Below are 25,648 nucleotides of genomic sequence, written 5' to 3' on the forward strand. Positions count from 1 at the left end.
TTACTTTGGTGGATACGTTAGAGGTTTACTTTTTTGAAAGAGAGGTGAAAAAGATAAATAATCTGGTAAAGTGGAGTAGGATGGTTCGTATCCTTTTGTAATAACCTGAAGTGTTTTTCCACGATTTGGAGTGTGGCCAACATTTCTATGGGTAAAACTTGGACGACGCCTCCAGCATAGTTCTAACACTTAGTTTAGAAGTTTTTTACCCAACTCATAATGTACGGATTTGTCTTCGTCAAAATAGGAAGTATGATTTATGGGTGATCCTATTTTGTTCCTTGTAACATGTGAATATTTGAGTTAAAAGCGGAACTGGCCTTCAAAGGCTTTTGTTAGCAGTAGTTGGACATTCATTTGGATTAATAGTGATCGTAAGTTAGCGGGATTTGAGCCGGAATCCATGGACTTATCCCCTCGCCCTTCTTACACTTGTTCGGACTGAATCACTTATTTCGAGCCATGGCTCATTTTTTTACGAGCTAGTAATTTCGTTACGAAAGAGGCAGTAACGTGTTGAATCGCTTGCCTCCAAAACCTTCGTGGTACCAAAGAGGAACTGAATTAATGGATTAACGAACCCATCTTTGGATTATACAGAATGTTTATTTTAAGACGGCTCAAATGCATTTCATGCTTAAACGATCGATCTAAGCAAAAAAATTGCAAAAGTAAGGGAGAATAAGGAAGAAAAAATGCATAAAAATGACCTATCGCGTGCTCTTCTTTCTCTTTGATAACAAGTTAAAAAATTGAAATATGATTAATAAATATCAGATTTTAAAAATTTCCTAGCACCATTAATTTTGAAGATGTCGAATTGCGGTTTCCGGTTTCTTTCATAACTTTTTATACTCTTTAAAACTGTGAACGTGGGGGTCATCTGCAAAACCTTAATTTTGGACGCGCGTCAGCCGCATATGCGGGCAGAAATCTAAAATTAAGTCACATATTCTGAAACTAGAGATGACGGGCAACAAATTTTTCCTCTACCATATTTTTTTGCTCAGATCAACCGTTTAATCATGAAATGCATTTGAGCCGTCTTAAAATGAACAAACTGTATATGACTGATGTCTTTTCTTTTACACTTAAGTAGAACTACCAAAACTATGAGGCATTTGAATCTGGTTTCACCCCCCCGAGTAGAAACAGTAAAAAAAAATTCCTATCATTTATATTCATTCAGTTCTTGTATCAAAACGACAAGTGTTAAAATTGGTGTAGGGACAACCACTTCAGGGCGAGAACATAGGATATGAAATACGAACATTGCGTTAACTGGCCACCAATTGTATGAACAGGTATTGTACGTAGTGCGAACGTACATACAAACCATATATGATGGGCTATAAACTGGGTGGCAACCCTACAGGATATGACTAGATCAACTATTATACTAACTGACTCACTGACAAACAACTCACATATCACGCTAATGACGTCATAGTCAGAGGCGCTGACGTTGACATTTGTCATACACATGTTCATATATTATATATATATGTGTAAGTATACAAACACAAGCACGTAGTCATTTTACACTCAGAAATCTTGTATGTATTGGTAAATTGTCATGAATACAGTAACGACCTTTTGCACATCAGTCTGTTGTAAACTAATGTAAATTTGTGGGACTATTGTATAGGTGCAAGTGTGAATATTGCACCTGATTGCATTGAACGCAGTGATGTTCACTTCTTTTTTTGGTGCAATTTACTTTTTTACAGACTTTTTTTTTTATACATGTTTGACAACATTAATAAGCCATGGACTTCAATATTTCGATTAGAAAGTTCCCTTTTGTTATAATCTACACGAAATGGAGCCCCCCCCAAAAATAAAAATTGGCGCATCAAAATATTATTATTTATTTTATTTTTAATCATTTATTTAGTCGCAATCAACGCATTTTGCGTTATAAGCAACAAGGGTAACAATAAGCAACATTCACACATATCACAGTGGAGAAGTTACCCAGCGGTAACACTCCAAAAAACATTCTAAATTCTACTGACTCTCTTCATCAGAGAGGAGATCGCGAGGCCACCACTGTCTTTTAAGACGTCTAGAAGTGTTGTCTGGAAATGTTCTTGAAGATAGATGTTGTACAAGTGGATTGTGATCTGTTTGAATGTTAAGATGGAATTTTCTGTATCGTGTTTTCAGCAACTTGTGTAGCACGAAAGGAATGTTCAAGTCTGTGTGAATGGTTTGATTGGTGACGTAGAAAGGAGCGTTTACTATAGAGCGAAGAAATTTTGGACTGCAAGGACTGGATCCTTTGGAGGTTTGAGCGTTTGGTTGAACCCCACAGTTCGATGCCATAAGCCCAGACTGGCTTTAATTTACTTATATATATACATAAGTCTTTTGTTATCCAGAGTGAATTTTGATCTGTTGTCGAGTAGTCTTTTCAGTTGTCGGAAGCGTCTGTTGAGTTCTGTCCTCCTTAAGTCGAGTATGAGGATTCCATGTAAGTCTTCTGTCAAGGTAAAGCCCAAGGTAGCGGACTACTGGTAAAGGAATTAAATTGTAAAAGACAAGAAGAAGAGTGATGCGTCGAAGAGTGAAAGTAATGTTTTGAGATTTTGTTTCGTTCAGTTTGATAGCCCATTTTTTGAACCATTTTTCTAAGGAGCTGAGGTGAGACTGAAGGTTTCTACGAGCTATTGATGGATCTTTGTTAGTAGATAAGATGGCAGTATCGTCAGCATAGGTAAGAAGAAAAAAAAAGAAAATTACAGTTGATAATTATAAGTAAGCTTTAAGTAAATCTTGTATGTAAATTTGCAATAATAAATATAACAAATAAGTAGAATTGCAAATTCTGCTTTTCTGCTTTGACGAAGGTACTTTACTATTTCCATGTGCTTAACAAGTCTGAAGAAACTTTGTTGTAGGACTTATAACTTCTTAATTTCAAGAACTTGATGAAACAGGCTCCTTAAATAAGTGCTTCAGTTTGACAGGCCTCTATTTTCACCCTAAGAACATTAGAAAAACTTACGCTGTTTTGTCATGCTGGAATTATGGGCTAGCATCCCATGATGATACCAAACTTATTATTATGATGATGATAAGCAGCGCTCAGCTTATAACTTCAGTGTTTTCAGCATTGGGCAAGTGAAGTTAATTGGGCTGAGGTTTAAAATCAATTTTTAAAGAACCTGGCAGATTTATAGCATAGACTCCTAGCAGATTAGAGTTCGTTAAAGGACCATTTTATAGCACTCATACCCATTCGAAGATACCGGAAGTCAAACATTGCTCATATCCGGGGACCTACTAACAGAAAAACTTTTAGCCACAATCACACAACGATGAGGATTTTGATTGAGGATAGTTATATCCATAAACTGACATTTCAATTTTTTTTTTTAGCGTTTATTTGTGGTACAATCAGCATGTTGGTGCTATAAGTAACAACGATAACAGTGAACAGTAGAAGTAAATGAGTTACCCAGTGGTAACACTCCTAAACATTATATGGTTAGTACCACTCTCTTCACTTGAGAGGAGATCACGAGGCCACTGTCTTTTAAGACGTCTTGTCCGGGTTATCAGGAAGAGTTCTTAGAAGAAAGATTTTGAGCTAGAGGTTTTACATGAGATTGCAGGTTTAAATAAAGTTTTCTGTATCGTTTTTTAGCGACTTCAGTGATAAAAGGAATGTTAAGGTCAGTATGTATAGTCCAGGTTGGGAGACATAAAATGGAACTTTTACATTAGTCCGAAGTATTTTAGATTGAAGAGATTGATTCCTTTGGAGATTGGACCGTTTGGTTGAATACCCCAGATGGGTTTTAAAATAGTAGTATAAATCAGTCTTTTGAGTGTCTAGAGAGAAATTTTGATCTATCGTCTAAGAGTCTTTTAAGTAGTCAATAGCGTCTGTTTAGTTCTGTTCTTTTAAGTCTAGTGTGGGGATTTTAAAAAATACAAAATAAATAAATCACATAATTCTGAGATGGAACGATATCAAGTTATGCATCATCAAATAGTTAGTTAGCGGAGGAGATTTTGTAGAGCAAATCTTCGAACAGGAGAATTGGTAAGGCATTCCAATTGGGAAAAATCCATTATAACATTCCAACCCCAATATATCCCCCAATTAAGCCTTCTTAAGATTTGGGGCATCTCAAAGTTTTTTTAAGCAACCCACACGCCCACAAAATTGTAGTTGAAGCAAGATAGAGAATTATTACGTAAATACCACTATACGAGGGTCGTTTGAAAAGTCCGTGCAAAGTCAGAGAGGTAGCCCCACTGGCGCGTATCGAGGTTATGTTTAGTTAGTAGCATCTCTTGGAAGAACACACACCAAGTTTCAGCCAGATCGGTCTATTTCTTTGTGTTTGGCATTCGTTTGAATCGAGGAAGTCGAGTGATTTTCAAAAAATGGACGAAAAAGAATTTCGTGTGTTGATTAAACACTACTTTATGAAAGGCAAAACGCTTCAGGAGACTAAAGAGAAGCTTGATAAACATTATGGTGGCTCTGCACCTTCGATTAGAACAGTTTATAAGTGGTTTCAAAATTTTCGGAGTGGCCATATGGGCACAAGTGACGCTGAACGTTCTGGACGCCCTGTTGAGGTTACTACTCCAGAAATCATTGATAAAATCCATGATATGGTGATGAATGACAGAAGAGTGAAGGTGCGTGAGATTGCTAGTGCTGTGGGCATCTCGAATGAACGGGTACATAATATTTTGCATCAACATTTGGACATGACAAAGCTATCCGCAAGATGGGTGCCGCGATTGCTCACGCTTGACCAAAAACGAAATCGTGTGAAGTGTTGCAAGGACGGTTTGCAGCTGTTCCAGAAGAATCCACAGAACTTTAAGCGTCGTTTCGTCACTGTGGATGAAACATGGATACATCACTACACTCCTGAGACCAAAGAACAATCTAAACAATGGGTTACCAAGGGGGAATCTGCGCCAAAAAAGGCGAAGACCGTTCCTTCGGTCGGAAAGATTATGGCGACTTTCTTTTGGGATTCGCAAGGAATAATCCTCATCGACTATCTGGAAAAGGATAAAACTATTACAGGTGCATATTATTCATCGTTATTGGACCGTTTGAAAACCGAGCTGCAAGAAAAAGCGCCCACGATTGGCCCACAAAAAAGTCCTTTTCCATCACGACAACGCACCAGCTCACACCTCAGCAGTTGTGGTCGCAAAATTAATGGGAATAGGGTTCCAACTCGTTTCACATCCCCCCTATTCTCCAGACTTGGCTCCCTCGGACTACTATTTGTTCCCCAATATGAAGAAATGGCTGGCGGGAAAAAGATTTTATTCAAACGAGGAGGTGATTGCAGAAACGAATGGCTATTTTTCAGACTTGGACAAATCCTATTATTCGGAAGGGATCAACAAACTAGAGCAGCGTTGGAGGAAGTGTATAAGCCTAAAAGGAGACTATGTTGAAAAATAAAAAAGGTTTACCCCAAAAAATTAAGTAGTTTTTATTTTTGCACGGACTTTTCAAACGACCCTCGTAGAAGCAACGAATAGGAAAACAGCGATGAATAATAGATAAAATCATCGTATTGACCTTTCATCCAGTGCTGGACCAGCCGAGAAATCCACTTTATTGTACTGGAGTGCTGGCTGACATCAACGACTGATTGAGTGTGATGAATTAACTGGAGTTTTGAAATTCAGTTGAACAATCATTAATCAACCGGTGGTAATAATTTCTCATTTTTTAACGAATTTCAAAAATAATACGCTCAAATTCTTTGCCATCTTTTTTTGACTTTATAAAAATTTACTATTTTTTTGTTCTTTAGGCCATTAAGGCCAAAAATAAAAATTAAATTGCATCATATTGCTGTGCATAAACAGCTTAAAATCGTAAAATAACCAAAATACCTCCTGTTATTAAGTGAAAAAAAGGGCTATTATCCTGATCATTGGGGGCGGAGCCGAGTCTTCTTCACAAGCCACGCCTGTCATGTTTGTCTCTATAGAAGCTCCATTAATATTGTTATCACAAATACACCCTTTTTTTTACCCCCCTCCCTCTCCGACAACTATCTCAGCAAAAGGAAGATCTTGCTACAACAATAAATTGGCCTTCTAGCCTGCCTTCTTAGAACTGAGAGAAGTTACAATGTGATGAGTTCCAATCCTCCTCCTCCGCTGACTACCAACTTATTATACCAAGGATGGGTAGGAAGAGCAAGAAACTGTTTGGCCGGAACATTTGTCTTAATATAGCCAAGAGAATGGGGGTCTCTTTCTGCCAGCACCGAACTAATTACTTTGGTCTATCTTCATTGATAGTAGTTGCTCTACTACTGTTGAGACATTACATTCAGTAACTACCTCTCTGATAGTCATCAGTAAACCACAAACTATCCTTTCATCATCGTCTCCTCCGGAAGTGGTAGGGATTTTTCTATTTAAAAGCATTAAGTAGCGCATCTACAGAGCATTTTTATGATTGAATTAAGGATTTCCTTTAAGAATTTTCTAATTTTAGAGTTTTGAATCAATGGCGAATAAAGAGGAAGTAATTTGAGTCACACCGGATTTATATTTATTCCCTTCAGTTAGGAAGAAGTATTGGCTAAGTGGTCAGTGAACTGGACTTCCGCCTGAAGAACCCTACTTCTGCTCCCATGCATGTTCTTTTCACAGAAAATTCTTTATAACTCAAGCTTACTGGTGATGGATATTAATAAGTTGAACGAGAGAACATTGTCTGAAGGCCGGAAGTGCCCTGAAAAAAGCTTCAAAAAGGTGCCAATAGCCTCTTTCCAGTTTAAACCCATTTAATATTTGAAACAACTGAAAATACATAAATGAAAAACAAGAAAATACAACTGATTTATACGTAGTAAAATGTGAGCAGTTATCAATATAGACAATAGGGAATAGATTTTGAACAGAATCTACAGAACAGAATCTTTGAGAACAGACTTCTTGCAGGAATTATGGGTAATTTTTTTAAGAAGAGGAATTTAAACACTTTAATGGCCACATAGGATAGCTCAACCTTGCTCGTGGACATCCTCAATTAAGCGCCCCACAACATGTACGTATGATATTTCCCCTAGATGAGAAAAACTAAAGCAAATAATGCAAGGCGAAGTCGTTTTCTTTGGCAAAGAAAAAAAAAACCTCTAAGGGGAAACTAAATGCTTTCGTTAAATATACCTGCCACGGTAGCCGAGGCTAAACCAAACCCGCAAAGCTAAGATGTATTGTTGGTATAGTGGGTTCGATTCCCGGTCTCTAGGCCTTGGATTTTATTTAATGGTTTACTATATGAGAAATTTATAGTGAAGTATGTTAGGCGATTATAGGCTAGACTCGCAATGCTAAGATGTATTGTTGGTTAGTGGGTTCGATTCCCGGTCTTAGGCCTTGGATTTTATTTAATGGTTAATATGAGAAATTTATAGTAAAGTATGTTAGGCGGTTATAGGCTAGACCCGCAAAGCTAAGATGTATTGTTGGTTTAGTGGGTTCGATTCCCGGTCTTAGGCCTTGGATTTTATTTAATGGTTTAGTATATGAGAAATTTATAGTGAAGTATGTTAGGCGATTATAGGCTAGACTCGCAATGCTAAGATGTATTGTTGGTTAGTGGGTTCGATTCCCGGTCTTAGGCCTTGGATTTTATTTAATGGTTAATATGAGAAATTTATAGTAAAGTATGTTAGGCGGTTATAGGCTAGACTCGCAATGCTAAGATGTATTGTTGGTTAGTGGGTTCGATTCCCGGTCTCTATCTCTAGGCCTTGGATTTTATTTAATGGTTTATATGAGAAATTTATAGTGAAGTATGTTTGCTAGTCGCCTCCGTCCACGACACCTAATTGGTAGTTGGACGTTAAGCCCCGCCTGAAAAAAGTAGGCGATTACTTTACTTTACTTTTCCAATGCAAGGCTTGCGGCTAGAAAAATCGACATAGCTGATGTCCACCATGTCTTTTAGTAAAAATGTCAAGGCGTGTTCATCAACAGCCTGAGCAATGATCTATATTGTGTCGAAGGAAACTAGAGGGCCGATCTTCAACATCCAAATTTCTATTTCCGGGCGATTTTTTTCCCTTTTCCAAATATGCTGTTCACAAATATGGATTATTAACATTTGATTATTCTTTTAGATCAGAAAATCATAGACACCTCGAGCCTTACTTTGTCAGTTTAGACAGGTAAAAAAGCGAAACTGTACTATACGCAGTTTTGATAATAACAAACAGATAATGTGTTGATTTAACTCTGCCTTTGATAAACAAAGTGATAACGGCTTTAATTTGCTAATTAGTTTGCAAACGATAAAGAGCAATTAGCCCACTCTGATTACTTCAACATTAAAGCTATTTTCAATTAGACTGAAGGCATTTTAACCGAGGAAAACATAATTTGATATTATGCTTTTATTACAGCAATACAATTTTCAATCAAAATTAATTAATTTTTATTGCAACACATTGAAATTAATTAAAAATAATAATTTTTTTGCCGCAACAAATTGAAGTTAATTAAAAAACTAATTAGGTTAACTAAATTAGTTTATAAAAAAAATAAATATATCTTAATTTCAATTAAAGAGATGATCAAAGTGCCAATTACACTTTTGCTAAAAAATTAATTATTTTAAAAAAAATATTGCACTTTATTCAGTGAAAATTTAGAGAGAGAGAGACAGGTGACAGGCAGGGTTTAATGGAAATGACGCAAAAATGATCAAGGGGTGAGAGGTGGAAAAGAGGCAGCTTTTAGCGTTGCGCAAAATAAATAAAATATATAAAAAAATGTAGCTGAGTTGTGATGGCATATAATATTTAAAAAAATATATCAGAAAATAATTTATTTTAATGGTGACGCCTAAATTATTGTAGTGTACGGTGTGCTATCATTTAGTCCGTAATTTTATCGAGGATTGAATGAGTGGTTAATATAACCGGAAGTCTAGGAAACTACTTCCCCAAAACGGTTTTTGGTTTCCATCTTTTTTTTTTTTGAGATCTCCATAATAATAGTTCCAAAATTATTATTAGAAAAACTTAATTTTTTGTTTGATTAAGAGCAATTCACAATCAGTCAAAACGCAGAATCTAACCACGTAAATCACTAATCAAAAGATGATAAGGTGCATAAATTGCAACATCGTTTGGGTTCATTACCTTCTCTACTGATGTTCCAACAATCATGAAGCGTAAAACTTATTTCACCATCAAAGGGCGGCAACCATCAATGGATGGATGTTCATCAACAGAACTCCCTCTAAGTTTCAAAATTGAATTTGCATTTTCAGTTCATAATACTCTTTTGATGTTGCCGGAAATGGTTTTAATGAGTTAATTTTGGGGGGGGGGGGTGGCGGAAGGAAATAAAAAGCAAATGGTGCTTTGATAGATAGCTAACAATTTCAACGGAGAGCAACACGTCTACTACTTCCGTACAGGATCTATCGAGGCACTCCCCCTGGATTACTTTGCTAGTTTTTTAGAAAGTAATCTTAAGTGCAGTGCATCAATACAGTGTAATGGTGAGCTAAAGTTTGTAGATGGGCTACAATTGCACACAATCAACTATATTTATCTGCAGGCCCTACGTGAAGAGTCTGCGTGGTATGAAAGAGTTGTGCCCGTTTGTTAGGATCACATCTTTGAGGAAGTGGTTGATCAATTTCTGAATTATTTTAGGAGGCTGAAAAGATTATTTATATTAACTTAATGAGTACTTACAGACTGCCACTGCAAAGCTTCCGCCAAAATCTGGAAAAAAAGAACATACTATTCAGTCTTAAAAATGGTAAATAATTTTATAATATTGGTTACTGTTAAGCTGGTGGCTAAGAAATACAATTCTCTTTAATATAGGAAACTTTATTGGTACTGAAGTTTCGGACAATTCTGAGGTTCTTCTTCAGGAACTTTGGAAGAGGTTGTGGGAAGTGGAAGATTCCAGTTATTTTATAGATTTTTAATTATTTTATTCTTTTTCTTGTTCCGGTGTTCCTTCAATGGGGTCTTCTGGACTCCAGGGAAAAAAAGTATTTTAGATTTTCAGTCAGCTGAATTCTGTTTATCTATACAGGGTGTATGCAGAGGAGTGGGCGAAACTTCGGGAGTTGGATTCAGCAGCTCAAATGCAACAAAAAATATTCTCTTCACTTTGGCCCGATTCTCAATAGTGTCCAAGATATTTGCATTTTTAAGTTTTCCGTCGATATTCGCGTTTTCCACCATAAAAACGGCCGTAACTTTTCTATCCTTTATCCTACAACAAATCTGTTCGTTCTAAACGAAAGAGCATTAAATTTCCTATAAATATGCTTAACCCAGAGCCTCAAAACGTTTCTTATAAACTGTGAAATTTGTACTTTTCCTGTCTAAAAAATTCGTTCTCGATAATTTCTTATTAAAATTTTTAACTGTATTTTTTCAATGATTAATGGATCAAGGGGTCTCCCCAAGTACAGGAAAAGTTGTGCATTTATTGAGCTTCAGGGCGCCACGGTAGCCGAGCGGTTAGAGGCGAGACCTGTAAAGCTAAGATGTATTGTTGGTTGGTAGGTTCGATTCCCGGTCTTAGGCCTTGGATTTTATTTAATGGTTAATAAAAGAAATGTACAGTAAAGTATGTTTGCTAGTCGCCTCAGTCTTCGACACCTACTACATAATTGGTAGTTGGACGTTAATCCCCGCCTCAAAAAATAGGCGATTAAAAGTAAAGACTACTTTTTTTTTTTACTTATTGAGTTTCAAGACCAAATGGATTTTTTGGTTTTTTAATAAAACCCTGTCCCGGACAGAGGATCTGGGTTAAGAGCAGATTTATAGAACATTTAATGCTCTTTCGTTTGGAATAAGCAGATTTGTTGTAGGATAAAGGATAGAAAAGTTACGGCCGTTTTTATGGTGGAAAACGCGAATATCGACGGAAAAGTTAAAAATGCAAATATCTTGGACACTATTGAGAATCGGGCCAAAGTGGATAGAATATTTTTTGTTGCATTTGAGCTGCTGAATCATCTTCCAAAGTTTCGACCTCTCCTCCGCATACACCCTGTATACTCCATTGAATTATAAGAACATTATGCATTAATTTCATCACTTTTTTATACTGCAATCTATCATTTTGTTAGGTATTGTTCCAGCACATACATACGCACACCTGGATATGGCTATTTCCAGTGAAAGCGCCACTATATATATATATAAAAAAAAAACATTTCAGAGCAAGGAGAGAGTAAATTACGATTTCTAGAGGGGTGGGGGCAGCTGAAATGTTAAAGGGTCCCCTACTTAAGAGGGGTAAACTTATTCCAACTAGGAGCTTAAAATTGCAACTTTTAGGAGCTTTTATATCAGATTTTTTTCCCTGATATTTTAGTAAGAGTTGGTTTAATTTTTTTTAATCGACTAGACATCCCAGCTTTAGAACTTTTCAGATTATTTATGCGAACTGAAGAAATATGGGTTCTACTACTTTTAAAACGGTTGTGCTCGTGAGGGAGCGGGGTTGTATGCCCACCTGTAGAGGCGGCGCTACCTGAGGGCGGCGAGATAGTCACTGCGGGGGTGAGCGGGAGGCCATCCATCTTGCGGTCCTGTGGGGAAGGGGGGCTGTTTTTACTTTCAAATCTACACCTCTATTATTGCATTCTGCAAAGAGCTCCTATATTCTCTTCTGAGCTCCTCTAACGAGATGCTCTATTAAAATACTATTAAAAAGATATTTTACTGGAGTCAAAATACAAATACTGTATTCCATCTAAATTGTCACCTATTTTTCTTTCTTCAAATACATCAAATTCTAATTTAGAAAATTGCGAAAAGCTGATTTAATAAATACGCAAGAGTTAGATCTGTAAAGCTAAGATGTATTGCGGTGCTAGTCTAGGCCTTGCATTTTATTTAATGGTTAATATGAGAACTTTATAGTAAAGTATGTTTGGCGGTTATAGGCTAGACCCGCAATGCTAAGATGAATTGTTGGTTTAGTGGGTTCGATTCCCTGGTCTAGACCTTGTATTTTATTTAATGTTTAATATGAGTAATTTATAGTAAAGTATGTTAGGCGGTTATAGGCTAGACCCGCAAAGCTAAGATGTATTGCGGTACTAGTAAACATTCCTATTGTTTAATAAAAGAAATTTACAGTAAAGTATGTTTGCTAGTCGCCACTGTACACGACACCTAATTGGGCTGTTGGACGTAAAGCCCGCCTGAAAAAATAGGCAAATAAAGACGCAAGAGTTTTTCTTACAATCTTTTGACAATTTTTTTTTTTAACCTTGAATGTTTACTAAATATTATCTAAATTATAGTAAAAACTGTTTTTTTGAAAGAAGTATGACATTCCAGCTTTGGAAAACTCCCCTTAATAATGGTTTACATAGAGGGGATCAAGCCTAAAAGAGGATTTATGGGAATTGAACTCTTTATGGGAAACAAATAGCTCAAGTTTTCCGTAAAAAGAGACTTCCTTTAAATTTTGAAATTTTCACGGAATAACCCACACGAGGACTGATAAATAGTTTTGGAAATTTTGAATAGATTAAACTACTTTAATTACATGATGCATGAAGTGCCTAATGAAAAACGTGGCAACAGTTAACTAACAGCAATCTACTCAAAGAAAAATTATTTTCACTAATTGGTGGTTAGTGTGGAATGGTCATTACATTACTCAAAAATTCTGGGAAAACTGGAGAAAGTTTCAAGTTTGATTTTTCATCGAATTGATGTCATCAAAGCAACCGTCGGCAAAATAGGCAAAATTCATTGATTTCGGAAGTGCCACTTTGATTTCCGCCATTTTGCTCGAAAAACAGCTGCTCTTTAAACTTAGTTTTAGGGGGGAGAGGGTGGATTTTAGCTTCCGTCTAATCTCAGTCCAGCAGTACGTCATTTTATTGAATAATTTTGTGGTATTTTCAAATGGATGTTAAAATACGGCGCACTTGGAAATATTTAAATAAAAAAAAATTACAGCAAAAATAAAAGAAATGGATAGAAAATGTAATGTAACACCAAACATATATAAAGGGCAGCCGCCATATCGTGTGGAGCCTTGCATAATCCTTGCGTTAGGAACTATAGCTGGAGCTATGCTGGAGCACTGCTGGAGAATCCATGTGCAGCCCCTGAGGGAGTATGGAAAATCATCCCAGAATAAGAAGATGGTAACAACATACAGCGCGCAATATGATGGGGGCAAAAAGCCGGAATAGAGTCGTAAGCAAATTTTATTCCTCGTATCAACAATCTAAAAGTCAAGCCCGGTTAAAATCGCTTTTCCACTCAAGGTTTTTCCATTACGATTTCCTTTTTCCTTCTACAAAATAGCATTCAATATTATTCCACTTGATTAGATTATTTATTTACCAAGAGCATTTATAGTTAATGGCTGGTTAGACAGAGTAGTTTAGCAAGGGGAAATTCAATTTCTGCTACAATTTTCTTGTCATTTTACGAATTCTTAAACCCGATGTTGAGGGGAAAACTTATACTTAATCTTTAATGCATGTTTTCATTCTCATGATTCTGTGCTCATGTTTAATGAGGCCATTTTTTTTGAACTTCCACAAATTTAACTTTTCTCTAAACCGAAAGTTTACCATTTACTGATTGATTTATTGCGATTTTCTCGAAATTTTCTTAATCAATTTCCTTTAAACCTCATATATACTATTCATCCACATCGATTAGTATCGATCAAGAGAATTTTTTTTATTTTGAAGATATTTTCATATTTTTGGAACCATAGAATTATGAGAGCTATTCTTATAAACTTATCTACATGTAAACTATTGAGTTGGTCTATCAACTTGTTAGTTATCTTTAATTTTATTCCACCATAGAAAGCATGTTTATAGAATCTCTGATCGATTTCGGAATTTCATCCATCATCATAGCTATATTAATCACTTTGGTGTAGAGATACGTTCTATACCTTCTCGCATCACTCAAGCTGACTAGATTAGATTAGATTGCTTTAGACGGGCGGTTCCACCAAAAAGGGGAAGGAACGCAGGCAATCCAAATGCCCATTGTTCCTCTCCTACCCCTAGATTGAACTCATTGTCCAGTTCACTGACTAAACCTAGAAAGTTCTGGTAAAGATTACCAGATACCACAATTTCCGGTAGGGAAACATTCACTCTACCGAAGACGAGAAATCTAGTTTTAGAATAAACGGGGACACACCTCTACAAAGTGCCGCACAGTCTCATTGGACTCCACCACAGCCAGCGCAAATTGGCGACTGGGTAAGACCCCATTTGAAAAGATGGTACCCAACTCAACCAACCTGAATCAAACTGGCGGATCCGAGACCTGCTAAAACCAACCATATCCGTTTTTGATAGGCCAAGAATTTCCTTAGCCTGGCGGCAACCAGTTCGGGATCTCCACCGTTTTAGATGTTCCTTCCCTTGCTGACTAAGTGAGGGAATAATGCTCCTCATGGCCAGTGTACGATGCTAAATTCCAAAGAATAGAAAGCTGGCCAAATCACTGATAGTGAGTACTGCAAGAATGGTGTGAAGGGCTGGAATTTTGAAACAATGTTCTTCAGGAACCCTTGAAGTTGAACATTGTTATAAGAGTGAGTAAAACGAATTGAACACTTCACTTTGCCAAATCGATTAACTCCATTTTTTGAATTTCATTAAATTTTAATGTCTGAACGCTTTATCAACTCCTAACTATATAATAATGAAAGTATTAACGCTACCAAAATGGCAAAAAAAAATTAGCCACTGAATAATGAATAATTTATTTCTGAAGCCAATCTTATTAACTCCATACTCTAATCTCTAAATTGCAATAGAAACTTAGTTAAATCACTTTATAGAAAGCAATTTAGGACTTCTACTTTGCTCTTTAATGTAACGATGTAATACGAGACAATAACAGTAAACTTCCCATCACGAAGAAAAAGATCAATCAGTTGCATTCTAATTTCTACAGGAGCATAATTTCGATATATTACATCTTATACTTTTAATATGTCGATAGATAAAAGATACATCTGCAGCAATACAGTCTACATCGTTTATTTGAATCTATTGTTTAACAAGAATTTTTTAAAAAACAATATATACTAGTTTCTCATTTATCTCAAAATTTTGTTTGATGGAGTTAATCGATTTGGCATCGATTCAATTAAAAGTACCATTTCTCCGAAGTCCTAAAGAATTACAGAAAGTAATTATTTCTGAAGCTTCCCAATTGAGATTAGTGATTATAAATTAATAAGAACTAGAAGGAATAATGGCAGTAACCTGGAGGTCATCTCTAAGGGTCCATGTGGTCCCTTTAATGGAGTGCGCCCCCCAAATTGTCGCAGTCCTTTAACGAACCTTCAACAACTCGAGATAACTGCTCGAAGTCAATGGAGTAGGAGAGAGAGAGAGTGTCTTATCAGCCGAGCCTTATCAAAACTAAGTGTTTCCTTCATTAGAATAATGGCAAGCCAAAAACGGGCCACTCTCGTAAAGTCACAATCAATATGAAATTAGGTTTTTCCACTGGATTTGTTGGGAAATTCAACTTGTTTTCGTCCACTTCGCTTTTCTTTTTATTAAAAATATTTTTTGCCCACAAAATTAAGATGATTTTTTCCAAGATGCTCAAATTAAGAGGATTTGGTCTCATTAAAAAATATTAGATACGCCCTGTTGTTATAATTGGGGTAATGTTCGAGTACAGCCACTTATTAAGATTTAAGAAGCTATTAATTGTTAAGTTATTATTAAAGGAGGATTTGCCCTACATTTTAAAGAAAATTTGGGAATTTTATCTTTTATAGAAAAAGAGAAAAAAAAATTGGGTATTTTTCAAAGTTACTCTTTTTCGTGCACTTTTTGACGATCAACCTTTATACAACTGTCTTAATAGACACGAGCGGTTAAATAGATTTGATTAGGGAGGCTGAATGGGCTAAATAGAATAAAATATATTACTAACGGGAATGTGATTAGCGCGGAGATACCGGTTTCGAATCCAGCTTAGATTTTTCCTCTTTCTAGGAGCCTCTGTCAGCTTACTGTCCGGCGATGTACAGTGTTGGCTGTAACGAGGAACATGTTCGGTGGCCGGAAGTGCACTCAATGTCTGTTGACGTACGAGGGTCGTTTGAAAAGTCCGTGCAAAGTCAGAGAGATAGCACCACTGGCGCGTATCGAGGTTATGTTTAGTTAGTAGCATCTCTTGGAAGAACACACACCAAGTTTCAGCCAGATCGGTCTATTTCTTTGTGTTTGGCATTCGTTTGAATCGAGGAAGTCGAGTGATTTTCAAAAAATGGACGAAAAAGAATTTCGTGTGTTGATTAAACACTACTTTATGAAAGGCAAAACGCCTGAGGAGACTAAAGAGAAGCTTGATAAACATTATGGTGACTCTGCATCTTCGATTAGAACAGTTTATAAGTGGTTTCAAAATTTTCGGAGTGGCCATATGGGCACAAGTGACGCTGAACGTTCTGGACGCCCTGTTGAGGTTACTACTCCAGAAATCATTGATAAAATCCATGATATGGTGATGGATGACAGAAGAGTGAAGGTGCGTGAGATTGCTAGTGCTGTGGGCATCTCGAATGAACGGGTAAATAATATTTTGCATCAACATTTGGACATGACAAAGCTATCCGCAAGATGGGTGCCGCGATTGCTCACGCTTGACCAAAAACGAAATCGTGTGAAGTGTTGCAAGGGCGGTTTGCAGCTGTTCCAGAAGAATCCGCAGGACTTTAAGCGTCGTTTCGTCACTGTGGATGAAACATGGATACATCACTACACTCCTGAGACCAAAGAACAATCTAAACAATGGGTTACCAAGGGGGAATCTGCGCCAAAAAAGGCGAAGACCGTTCCTTCGGCCGGAAAGATTATGGCGACTGTCTTTTGGGATTCGCAAGGAATAATCCTCATCGACTATCTGGAAAAGGGTAAAACTATTACAGGTGCATATTATTCATCGTTATTGGACCGTTTGAAAACCGAGCTGCAAGAAAAACGCCCACGATTGGCCCACAAAAAAGTCCTTTTCCATCACGACAACGCACCAGCTCACACCTCAGCAGTTGTGGTCGCAAAATTAATGGAAATAGGGTTCCAACTCGTTTCACATCCCCCCTATTCTCCAGACTTGGCTCCCTCGGACTACTATTTGTTCCCCAATATGAAGAAATGGCTGGCGGGAAAAAGATTTTATTCAAACGAGGAGGTGATTGCAGAAACGAATGGCTATTTTTCCGACTTGGACAAATCCTATTATTCGGAAGGGATCAACAAACTAGAGCAGCGTTGGACGAAGTGTATAAGCCTAAAAGGAGACTATGTTGAAAAATAAAAAAGGTTTACCCCAAAAAATTAAGTAGTTTTTATTTTTGCACGGACTTTTCAAACGACCCTCGTATTTCAATGGCGAACATCAACGGTAACTTAGGAATGAGCGTAAATTACTAGAACTAGTAAAGTAACCGCTCATATTTTTTTGCAGGCGGGGCTTAACCTGCAACTACTAATTAGGTGTCGGGGGCGGGGGGCGGAAGCTCATTCTTTACTAAAAAACAATTTTTTCCTAACAAATTAAAAAGTAGCCATACGCGAGATTCGAACTGGTGATCCTCCCACTCACAAAGCCACGCACTTGGTCTACTAGACCCGCCCTAACTAGTGTAGGTTAACAATAACTAACTAGGATTGGTTAACTAAAATATAAACTATTTCTAATTGGTTAAACTGAATGACGAATAGAGTAAGGTCGTGGTTAAGAATGGACGAATGAATGAGGCAGAGCCGTCGATATATACGAGGTCTGTAAATTAAGTAATGAGACTGATTTTTTTTATTCAAAAAAATTATACTGGGATAGCCGTCAGCTGGTCGGTTACAGCTGTTTGAATGTTTTCGACTGTCCCAAAATGAGTTCCCTTGAGGTGATTTTTCCAACTTCGGGAAGAGAAAAAAGTTACAAGGACTCAAGTCAGGCGAATAAGGAGGCTGAGGAGCCACAGGAATGTTTTTACTGGCCAAAAACTCGTTTATTGAAATTGCTGTGTGACAAGGAGCATTATCGTGATGCAACACCCACTTGTTCTGCATGCTGATTTGTTTTTTCGATATCCACGGAATCGTCCACTAAGAGTTTCTACCTCAAGGTCAAACGGTCAATCAAAACACTTACCGAGAGGTTCTTGAAAAACTTCGAAAAATGGGTCATTCGTGTGAGACCAAACATCAAGAACAATTTGGGTATTGCATCACGGTAATGCTCCTTGTCACACAGCAATTTCAATAAACCAGAGTTTTTGGCCAGTAAAAACATTCCTGTGGCTCCTCAGCCTCCTTATTCGCCTGACTTGAGTCCTTGTGACTTTTTTCTCTTCCCGAAGTTGAAAAATCACCTCAAGGGAACTCATTTTGGGGCAATCGAAAACATTCAAACGGCTGTAACCGACCAGCTGAAGGCTATTCCAGTAAAGGTGTTCGAGCATTGCTATGAGGAGTGGAAGAAACGTCTCCAGCGCTTTGTGGCTTCAGAAGGAAGTTATTTTGAAGGTGACAATATAGAAATTTTAAAAAATCAGTCTTATTACTTAATTTACAGACCTCCTATACTCTGATTCTTGGACTGGCTCAATTACTCTGAGCCTAATCTGGCTCTTCACTTTTTCTAACCACTTTTCAGCCACTTTCAAAATTTTCTTAACTGTCTAAAACCTGCATAAACTAAATTAATGGAAAAACTACCTCAAACTCATTACTTCTTCTTCCAGAAATAACAAGGAATATCAAAAACTTCAGCTGTGATAAAGAATTCCTTTAACGCTGTAAATATACTAAAAGACACCGCGCGAGATGAGAATACAGGAAGCTGCGATAACAAATTGGTACTTGGGAAGGGTTCTTCATGAATGTCTTATAATAAAATAATAAAAAAAGTCACCTCAGAACGGTTAGAACGAGGACATATACTGTATGAGTGTACATCATATTTGTGAAGGAACCATGCTAGAAGAACATGACCCTAAATGACACCCAGATAACCCGATCTTTCATTCTACCCTTTACTGTCATTTTTATTTCACCCTCATCTTTATATTTCCACGGTGGAAGCGCCCAAACAAAAACAGGATTATTAATATTCTAAGTTGTGTATTTTCCTTTCAAGACCACCACTCCTGAATATTAATGTAGAGGATGGCCAGCCATAAATTCATATTACCAGCCGACATAATAACATACAAGAATGTCTAGAATAGAAAATTATTTACCAATAATTTTCTTTTTTGGTCCAGTATCCTCCATTAAAACTGTCGGCTCAATATTATCGCTGTTTCCAAGTTGTCTTCATAGACAGGAAGCAATTAGTAGCAACTTCCGATCTGTCTTCAAGTTCCAAGTAACAATATATAACAATATGAAAGTTCCTTCGCTCATTAGCCAACGGAAGTAAAGAGAAACCGACTACCCGTGCGCGAGTCCCATGTAACCACTAACTTTAGTTACAGAATAGAACTATAGAGGTATAGAAGTTATCAGATGTCTCTAAGTTAAATAAAGATCGTAGTCCTTGATCTTGCTTCCAGGGCACTGCAAGGGACGAGACAACTCACCCAAGTACACTTAGGGGAGCTCGAAGAGAAGAAGGGATAGACCTTGTCCTGTGTCCGCCTTGCAGCCCACCCTAAACATACTGTGCTCCACCAAGAAAAGGCCTAGGTAACCATAACCCGGCGCTAGAACCTCTCCAAGTAGCACAAACCCCGTTCCAACATCTAATGACCAGCCGTCACTCCGGGAGACCCCTAAGAAGAGATTGGAGTGAGCGACCGTAAGTCACGATAGTGTGTGCTTTCTAGGCGCCACGGTAGCCGAGACCGGGTTAAGAGGCGAGACCTGCAAAGCTAATATGCATTGTGGTACTGGGTTCAATTCCCGGACTTGGTCTTGGATTTTATTTAATGGTTAAATGAGAAATAGTAATGAAGTACGTTTGCTTTTCGCCTCCGTCCACGACACCTAGTAAATGGTAGTTGGACGTTAAGCCCCGCCTGAAAAAATAGGCGATTACTTTACTTTTTTACTTTTGTATGTGCTTTCTTCACTTGAGAAGTGACTTAAGATTATTGATCAATTACAAGGCTAATTGTTTCATTAACAAATCTCATCTATTGGAACTGCAAACATCTAGCGCAGTGCAAATACCCTATATACCCAGTTTTGTGATAAAAAGGAGATTGCAGCTAGTTGGGATAGGAGTTAAATTTTAGGAGCATATTATTCCCTGCAAGGGCAGAGAAAGCTGGGGGGGATCAGAAGAGGCGAGAAGTTCTCTGTCAGTCTGTCGGGTACTTAAACTGCGCTCATCACCAGGGTAGGGAAGTGAAGGAGATGACCTCGTTGAAGAAGGAGGTTGGTAAACAAGACAGTAAAATATGCAGCAGACAGGAGCATATGGACCAGACGCCGATCGCTGGCGGCGCTATGTCCAATTGCACGCACCCAGCTAGAGAGTCCTCTCTCCCAATCGTCTGCAGTACAGCCAGCAACGACTCCCTCTCCAGACTTCTAGCTCTATCCGCCCCCGCTGTTCACATTTATCCCCGCTAATATCCCCGACTATTCCCTGACAAAAACACTAAAATTAATTTTCAGCATTTCATCCTTGCTTCTTTACGCTAAATTTATTTCTCAACCCGTATCTTATTTATGATAGCATAAATCTTAATGAACAAAAAAATATTACTGCTTAATTTTTAAAAACGATACGGCTTTGAAAACAAGGTTGTTAAGTTGCCCTGTTTAAATTTGCAAAAGTTCTACGCTATACTGAAAAATAATACGCCAAAACTGTATTTCTTTTATATTTGTTAATTTATTTTACGACTGTAATTAATTACAACAAGCGATGAGAAGGATGAGCAGAAGAGATGAGGAGGATGTATATATATATATATATATGCATGCATGTGCGCCAAGAGGCGTAAGTGAAGTGAACGACGACCATCCAGTGATGGAAGCCGTTAGATCGCCAGGTTGGCAAGCTTACACAGCAACCATCCTAGGAGGTCGGCGTTCTGTTTTGAAATGGTCGCGTGTCCACCGCCGCTTTAGTCTTCGTTGAGGATTTGAAGGAAGAGTTCTGGTAGGCATGTTGTGTGGGTCAGAAGATTGTAGTGACCTAATGACTGTGTAGATTTGTAGTGGAGTTTTGTGTATCGAGATAGGGCTCTATTTCAGAAACTAGAGGAATATTTAGATCAGAGTGTATTGTGTGATTGGGAGACATAGAAGTCCATTGTTCTCAGGATTTTAGACTGTAAGGTCTGGTAGTCGGTTGATGTTCGATTTTTTAGCACTTCCTTAGAGTTGTATTCCTTTACGTCCATATTAAATTGTATTTAAATTCAATGTTAAGAAGTTATCTTAGTAATATTTTGGGCGAATATATACCTTGAAGGAGCTTAACTCTGCTCTTAGATGTTAAAAGATACGTCAAGCAATTAAGCTAGCCAAAATCGGCTGCTTTAAAGAAGCTGGACTTGATCTTGGCAAAGGATACCATTCTGAGTGAGAATTTGTCATCGGGGAAGAACACCTCTTAAGATTTACGCAGTAACCTATCGCTAGACTTGTGTCAGTCTCATTGAACGGGCGGGGCGGAGCCTCCAGTTTGGCCAGCAAGAGCGCACTACTAACCGGACATCCGGCAAGCAGCCTGTTTTTTTAAGACTGGCATTTCCGTTAATAAACTGAAAAACGAAATCCAGCACGATTGCAATACTTCCCTTGACTAGTAATAATAGGAAAAAAACTACTTTACTCACTAGTTTGTCAAATAACTACGTAATTATAATTATAATTAGAGAATTATAATGTACAATGATAATTTAGAATTCCCAACAAATATTGGCAACAGTACAATTTTCCAACCAATATCCGGCAAAATTACTATCCAAATTCAACATTGGACAATATTCTAGTAATTAGTATTGGCGAACACATATATACTGACAATTAACCTGCTCAATACGTACATATATATGAATTGGTTCAAATTACACTATCAGCTGTGTAAATATAGCTGTGAATTACGTGATTCTTTTACCAAAATTAGGAAGTTACTACAACAATAATACTGAAGTTTGACGTTATATTACTACGTACGTACATGTCGATATAATTCACTCTGGTTTTTAGACAACCACCAAATATACTGTGAACTACCACACTCTAGATATATAGTTATATATATATATATATATGTCTCTAATTAGATTTAGTGAAGTGTGAATTTACCCACATAAACACATATATAACACTTGTCTACACAAGATCGCAGCATCCACATATTAACACAGAATTCCATAAAGCTCCAAATATATATAGGTATATATCTATACAATGTGTACAGAATATTGATGTGTTCTTTTTCTCTCTCGCACATCCTTTCACTGCGTATTGCATACTGCACTTTTCACGTCAACTTTATCAAATTCTGCATTCGTACTTTTGATAAACATCTGCAAAATGGAATCTCTTTTTTTTTTCCAAAAAAAGAAGCTTTTTTTACATTCTCTTGTAAACGGAAGTACAGATATCGTATATTATTATCACCTGGAATATTGGCCAGAAATTACGTATTCGATTTTAAGGTGCCAAAGAGTCCAAAAATTAATGCACAGCCACTGTTAAAGCTACTTCACTGAATTGATCTTTTAGTCCTATAAACGTTTGTCAATTCATTTATTTACGTATAGATCTGGTAACTTTTATGAGAGACACCTTCCTCAGGTAAACAAAAATTCCTTCTAAAGTGTTTTAAGAACTAGGAGACCTCCCTAAACCAGATATATCCGGCGGAACTCAATATCAAAAAGTTCCTGTAACCTACTAAAAGAAATTAAGACAAACCTTCCGGCAAACTTCAGATTTATAGATGTTTAGAAAAAAAAAATATATCAGTCGATGTTTCCTTATTGGTCAAATAAGTAGGCCAGCAGTTAACAGCTTATCCATTAATAATTAATGGAAAATATCTTCAAAGGGGAGGAAGATAATGAAGCGATTGAAGCTGTGCGGTAACCCCGAACTTGCTGGCTCCAGCTTGATCGACCTACCACCGTGGGGACCCTTTCAATTAGCCCATCACTCATTGGTTTCAACAGATTAATTGAAATCTACTCAGCTTTGTGATATTAGTAACTTAACTGATTCAATCTGATTAAGAAACCTCCAGTTATTGGTCGAATTCAGATTTAGGTATCAATCAATTATCCTGAACATTAGATGAATTTATTTGAATTTAACTGGCTGCATAAATGTTCTGTTAAATTCTTCAATCATTTTTTGGTTAGAAGCGCAACTATTCATTTCTGTTACATCTTCGTTTTATTATTATTTTTTAACTCACTTCTTGAATTTACTATGATTGCCTAAATGGCAAGAAGTAAATATGATTGCGTATAATACGAGGTGCTGCTATTAAATAACGAGACTGATGCTGCTACAAAAGAACTATGCATGCGCCAAATCATCACGACCAACAGCTGTGCAGCGTAAAGCCTTCTCTTTCGATTGCAGCGTCTCACGTGTTTGTAGAGAAATCTGTCTGACCGGAACTGTTGTTTGTGTAAGAGGTGTTAGTTTCGTTTTGCCGAAAACATGATACTACACATGTAGTAGAGCCAACGAATTGTCGTGAAATTTCACATAAAAACTTGATAAAACCGCTACTGAAACTTATCTTTTATTTAAAGAAGTTTATGGCGATGAATGTTGTATCACCTGCGCGAGTTTTTGAGTAGTTCAAGCGTTTCCAAGATGGCCGAGAGGACGTCGGAGATGATGACCACCCGGGTCGCTCTTCCACGTCCAAAACGGATGAAAATATCGATTATAATTGAATCAACATTACTACCGTGAGGTGCTTGCTCAACTACGTGAAAGAGTAAGGAAAAAACGATTCCCCATTTGTGGAAGAACAAGTCACGGGGTTCTCCATTAAGCTAACGCGCCAGCTCACACTGCATTGTCTGTCAAGAAGACGTTTCTAGCCAAGTATAACATCACAGTTTATAAGGCCATCCGCCTTATTCGCCTGACCTGGCCCCATGTTACTTTCATCTGTTCCCCAGTCAAATCAGCATTAAAAGGAACACGATTTCAGTCCGTTGAAGCTGTGAAAGAAAAAGCGGAACGCGTCTCATGCAGGAGCTCACAGAAAAAGACTTTCAGCACTGTTTCGAACAATGGTAAATTCGCATGGAGCGTTTTAGGGATAGGGGAGGGGTGTATTATTGAAGGTGATAATAACTAAATATGTATAAATTTAAAATAAAATGTTTTACAGCAATAGTCTCGTTATTTAATAGCCACACCTCGTATGTAAACAAAATAAATTGAAAGATTTGAATGAGGGTCATCCAACGATGAAGCATCATAGGCTCAGGATACCGATGAAGTAAATTCATAGGATGCCTTTTTCGATCGTAAGATCAAGTGATTGCTTCAGCCTTGGGGTAGGATTCGAGGGACACGTAGTTCGGGACAGTTTGACTGTGATGAGATGGAATGGGATTTGATGCAATGGGATTTGGCTAGAACAAGAACAAATAGGTTTTTTTTTAGGTCAGTGTGGACAGTTTGATTGCTGATGTAGAAAGGTGCTTAGTATTTTTGATTGGAGGGATTAGATGAGGTTAAGATTGGAGCGCTTAGCTATATCCAGATTTGGGGGTAGTTCGATTTGTTTTGGTTCGTTACAATCAATTAGGATTGTTTGTCAAGTAGTCTTTACTAAGGCGATTTAAGATCAGGTCACTTGAGTCAGGTGTTGGGGTACTTTCCCAGAATCCGAGATAACGCACTCTATCTGCCGGATGGATAGGGATATGATTCGGATAACCCCCTTACTCTCCTTTGAAAAAACTGAAATAAACCTTCGGGACGGCCGTTGAATGGAATGATACAAGAAATTCAGAAAATACAAGAACGTTATAAGATATTGCTGGTGGAATTCTATTCAGCTTTAGTTTGATATTCTTTTCGACGAAGATTGATCTTCAAAAAGTTCTGCGCCAACTTGTTGGGCCACGTTTTTCAAAATTACGACTTTAATAACGATCAAAAGTGTTTTAGAAATAAATCCTAGAATTGAATTAACTAAACGACAATTTAGACGATATAACAAGATATTGGTGAAGAGCCTAGTTTAAATTAAGGGAACAATGTTTAATTTAGCCGTACAGTTTAAGTTGTGAACAAGGACTTAAGAGACGGTGAATAGAGTTTGTGTAAAGTTGAGTAGGGATTACACAGTAATTGTCTCGAGTTTGTGAGTAAGGAGCTGTTTCTTCCTGATGCCAGGGAGCCACTTTGTTATCTCCCAGGTATTTCTCATATAGTCCCCTCCGTGGCGGAAGTTCACAAGGCTTTCCCCAGGTGTGTCTACCTTTTCTTTGTCTTAAATTCCATCCACTACATTCTCACTAGCTCACTCGAGCTGTCGACACTAGCGCTCGCACTGGGGGGAGTTGTTATTAATTTTCAGTTATACTAATCACCATGGTCCCTAATTAAAACAACATATGGCTCCCCTCTTCCGCAAACTCTATCCTGTATTAGATAAAGTGTCCCTTATAATTT

General features: G+C 37.5%; 2 protein-coding genes across 3 annotated transcripts in view; one reads left to right on the forward strand and one right to left on the reverse strand.

The window, feature by feature from the left end:
• Window positions 1-25,648, reverse strand: part of LOC141458338 (uncharacterized) — a 192,291-nt gene that overhangs the window by 48,533 nt on the left and 118,110 nt on the right. For both annotated transcript variants that reach the window (XM_074136192.1, XM_074136194.1), the window contains exon 4: window positions 9,726-9,755. In XM_074136192.1, the coding sequence (XP_073992293.1) occupies window positions 9,726-9,755 (30 nt within the window). The remainder of the gene's footprint in view (window positions 1-9,725; window positions 9,756-25,648) is intronic.
• Window positions 1-25,648, forward strand: part of LOC141458332 (uncharacterized) — a 101,223-nt gene that overhangs the window by 36,358 nt on the left and 39,217 nt on the right. The gene's annotated exons all lie outside the window — the stretch shown is intronic.

Source organism: Rhodnius prolixus, unplaced genomic scaffold, assembly GCF_049639745.1.
Source record: "Rhodnius prolixus isolate KJV_2025 unplaced genomic scaffold, Rpr scaffold_5, whole genome shotgun sequence".
Classification (NCBI taxonomy): Eukaryota; Metazoa; Arthropoda; class Insecta; order Hemiptera; family Reduviidae; genus Rhodnius; species Rhodnius prolixus.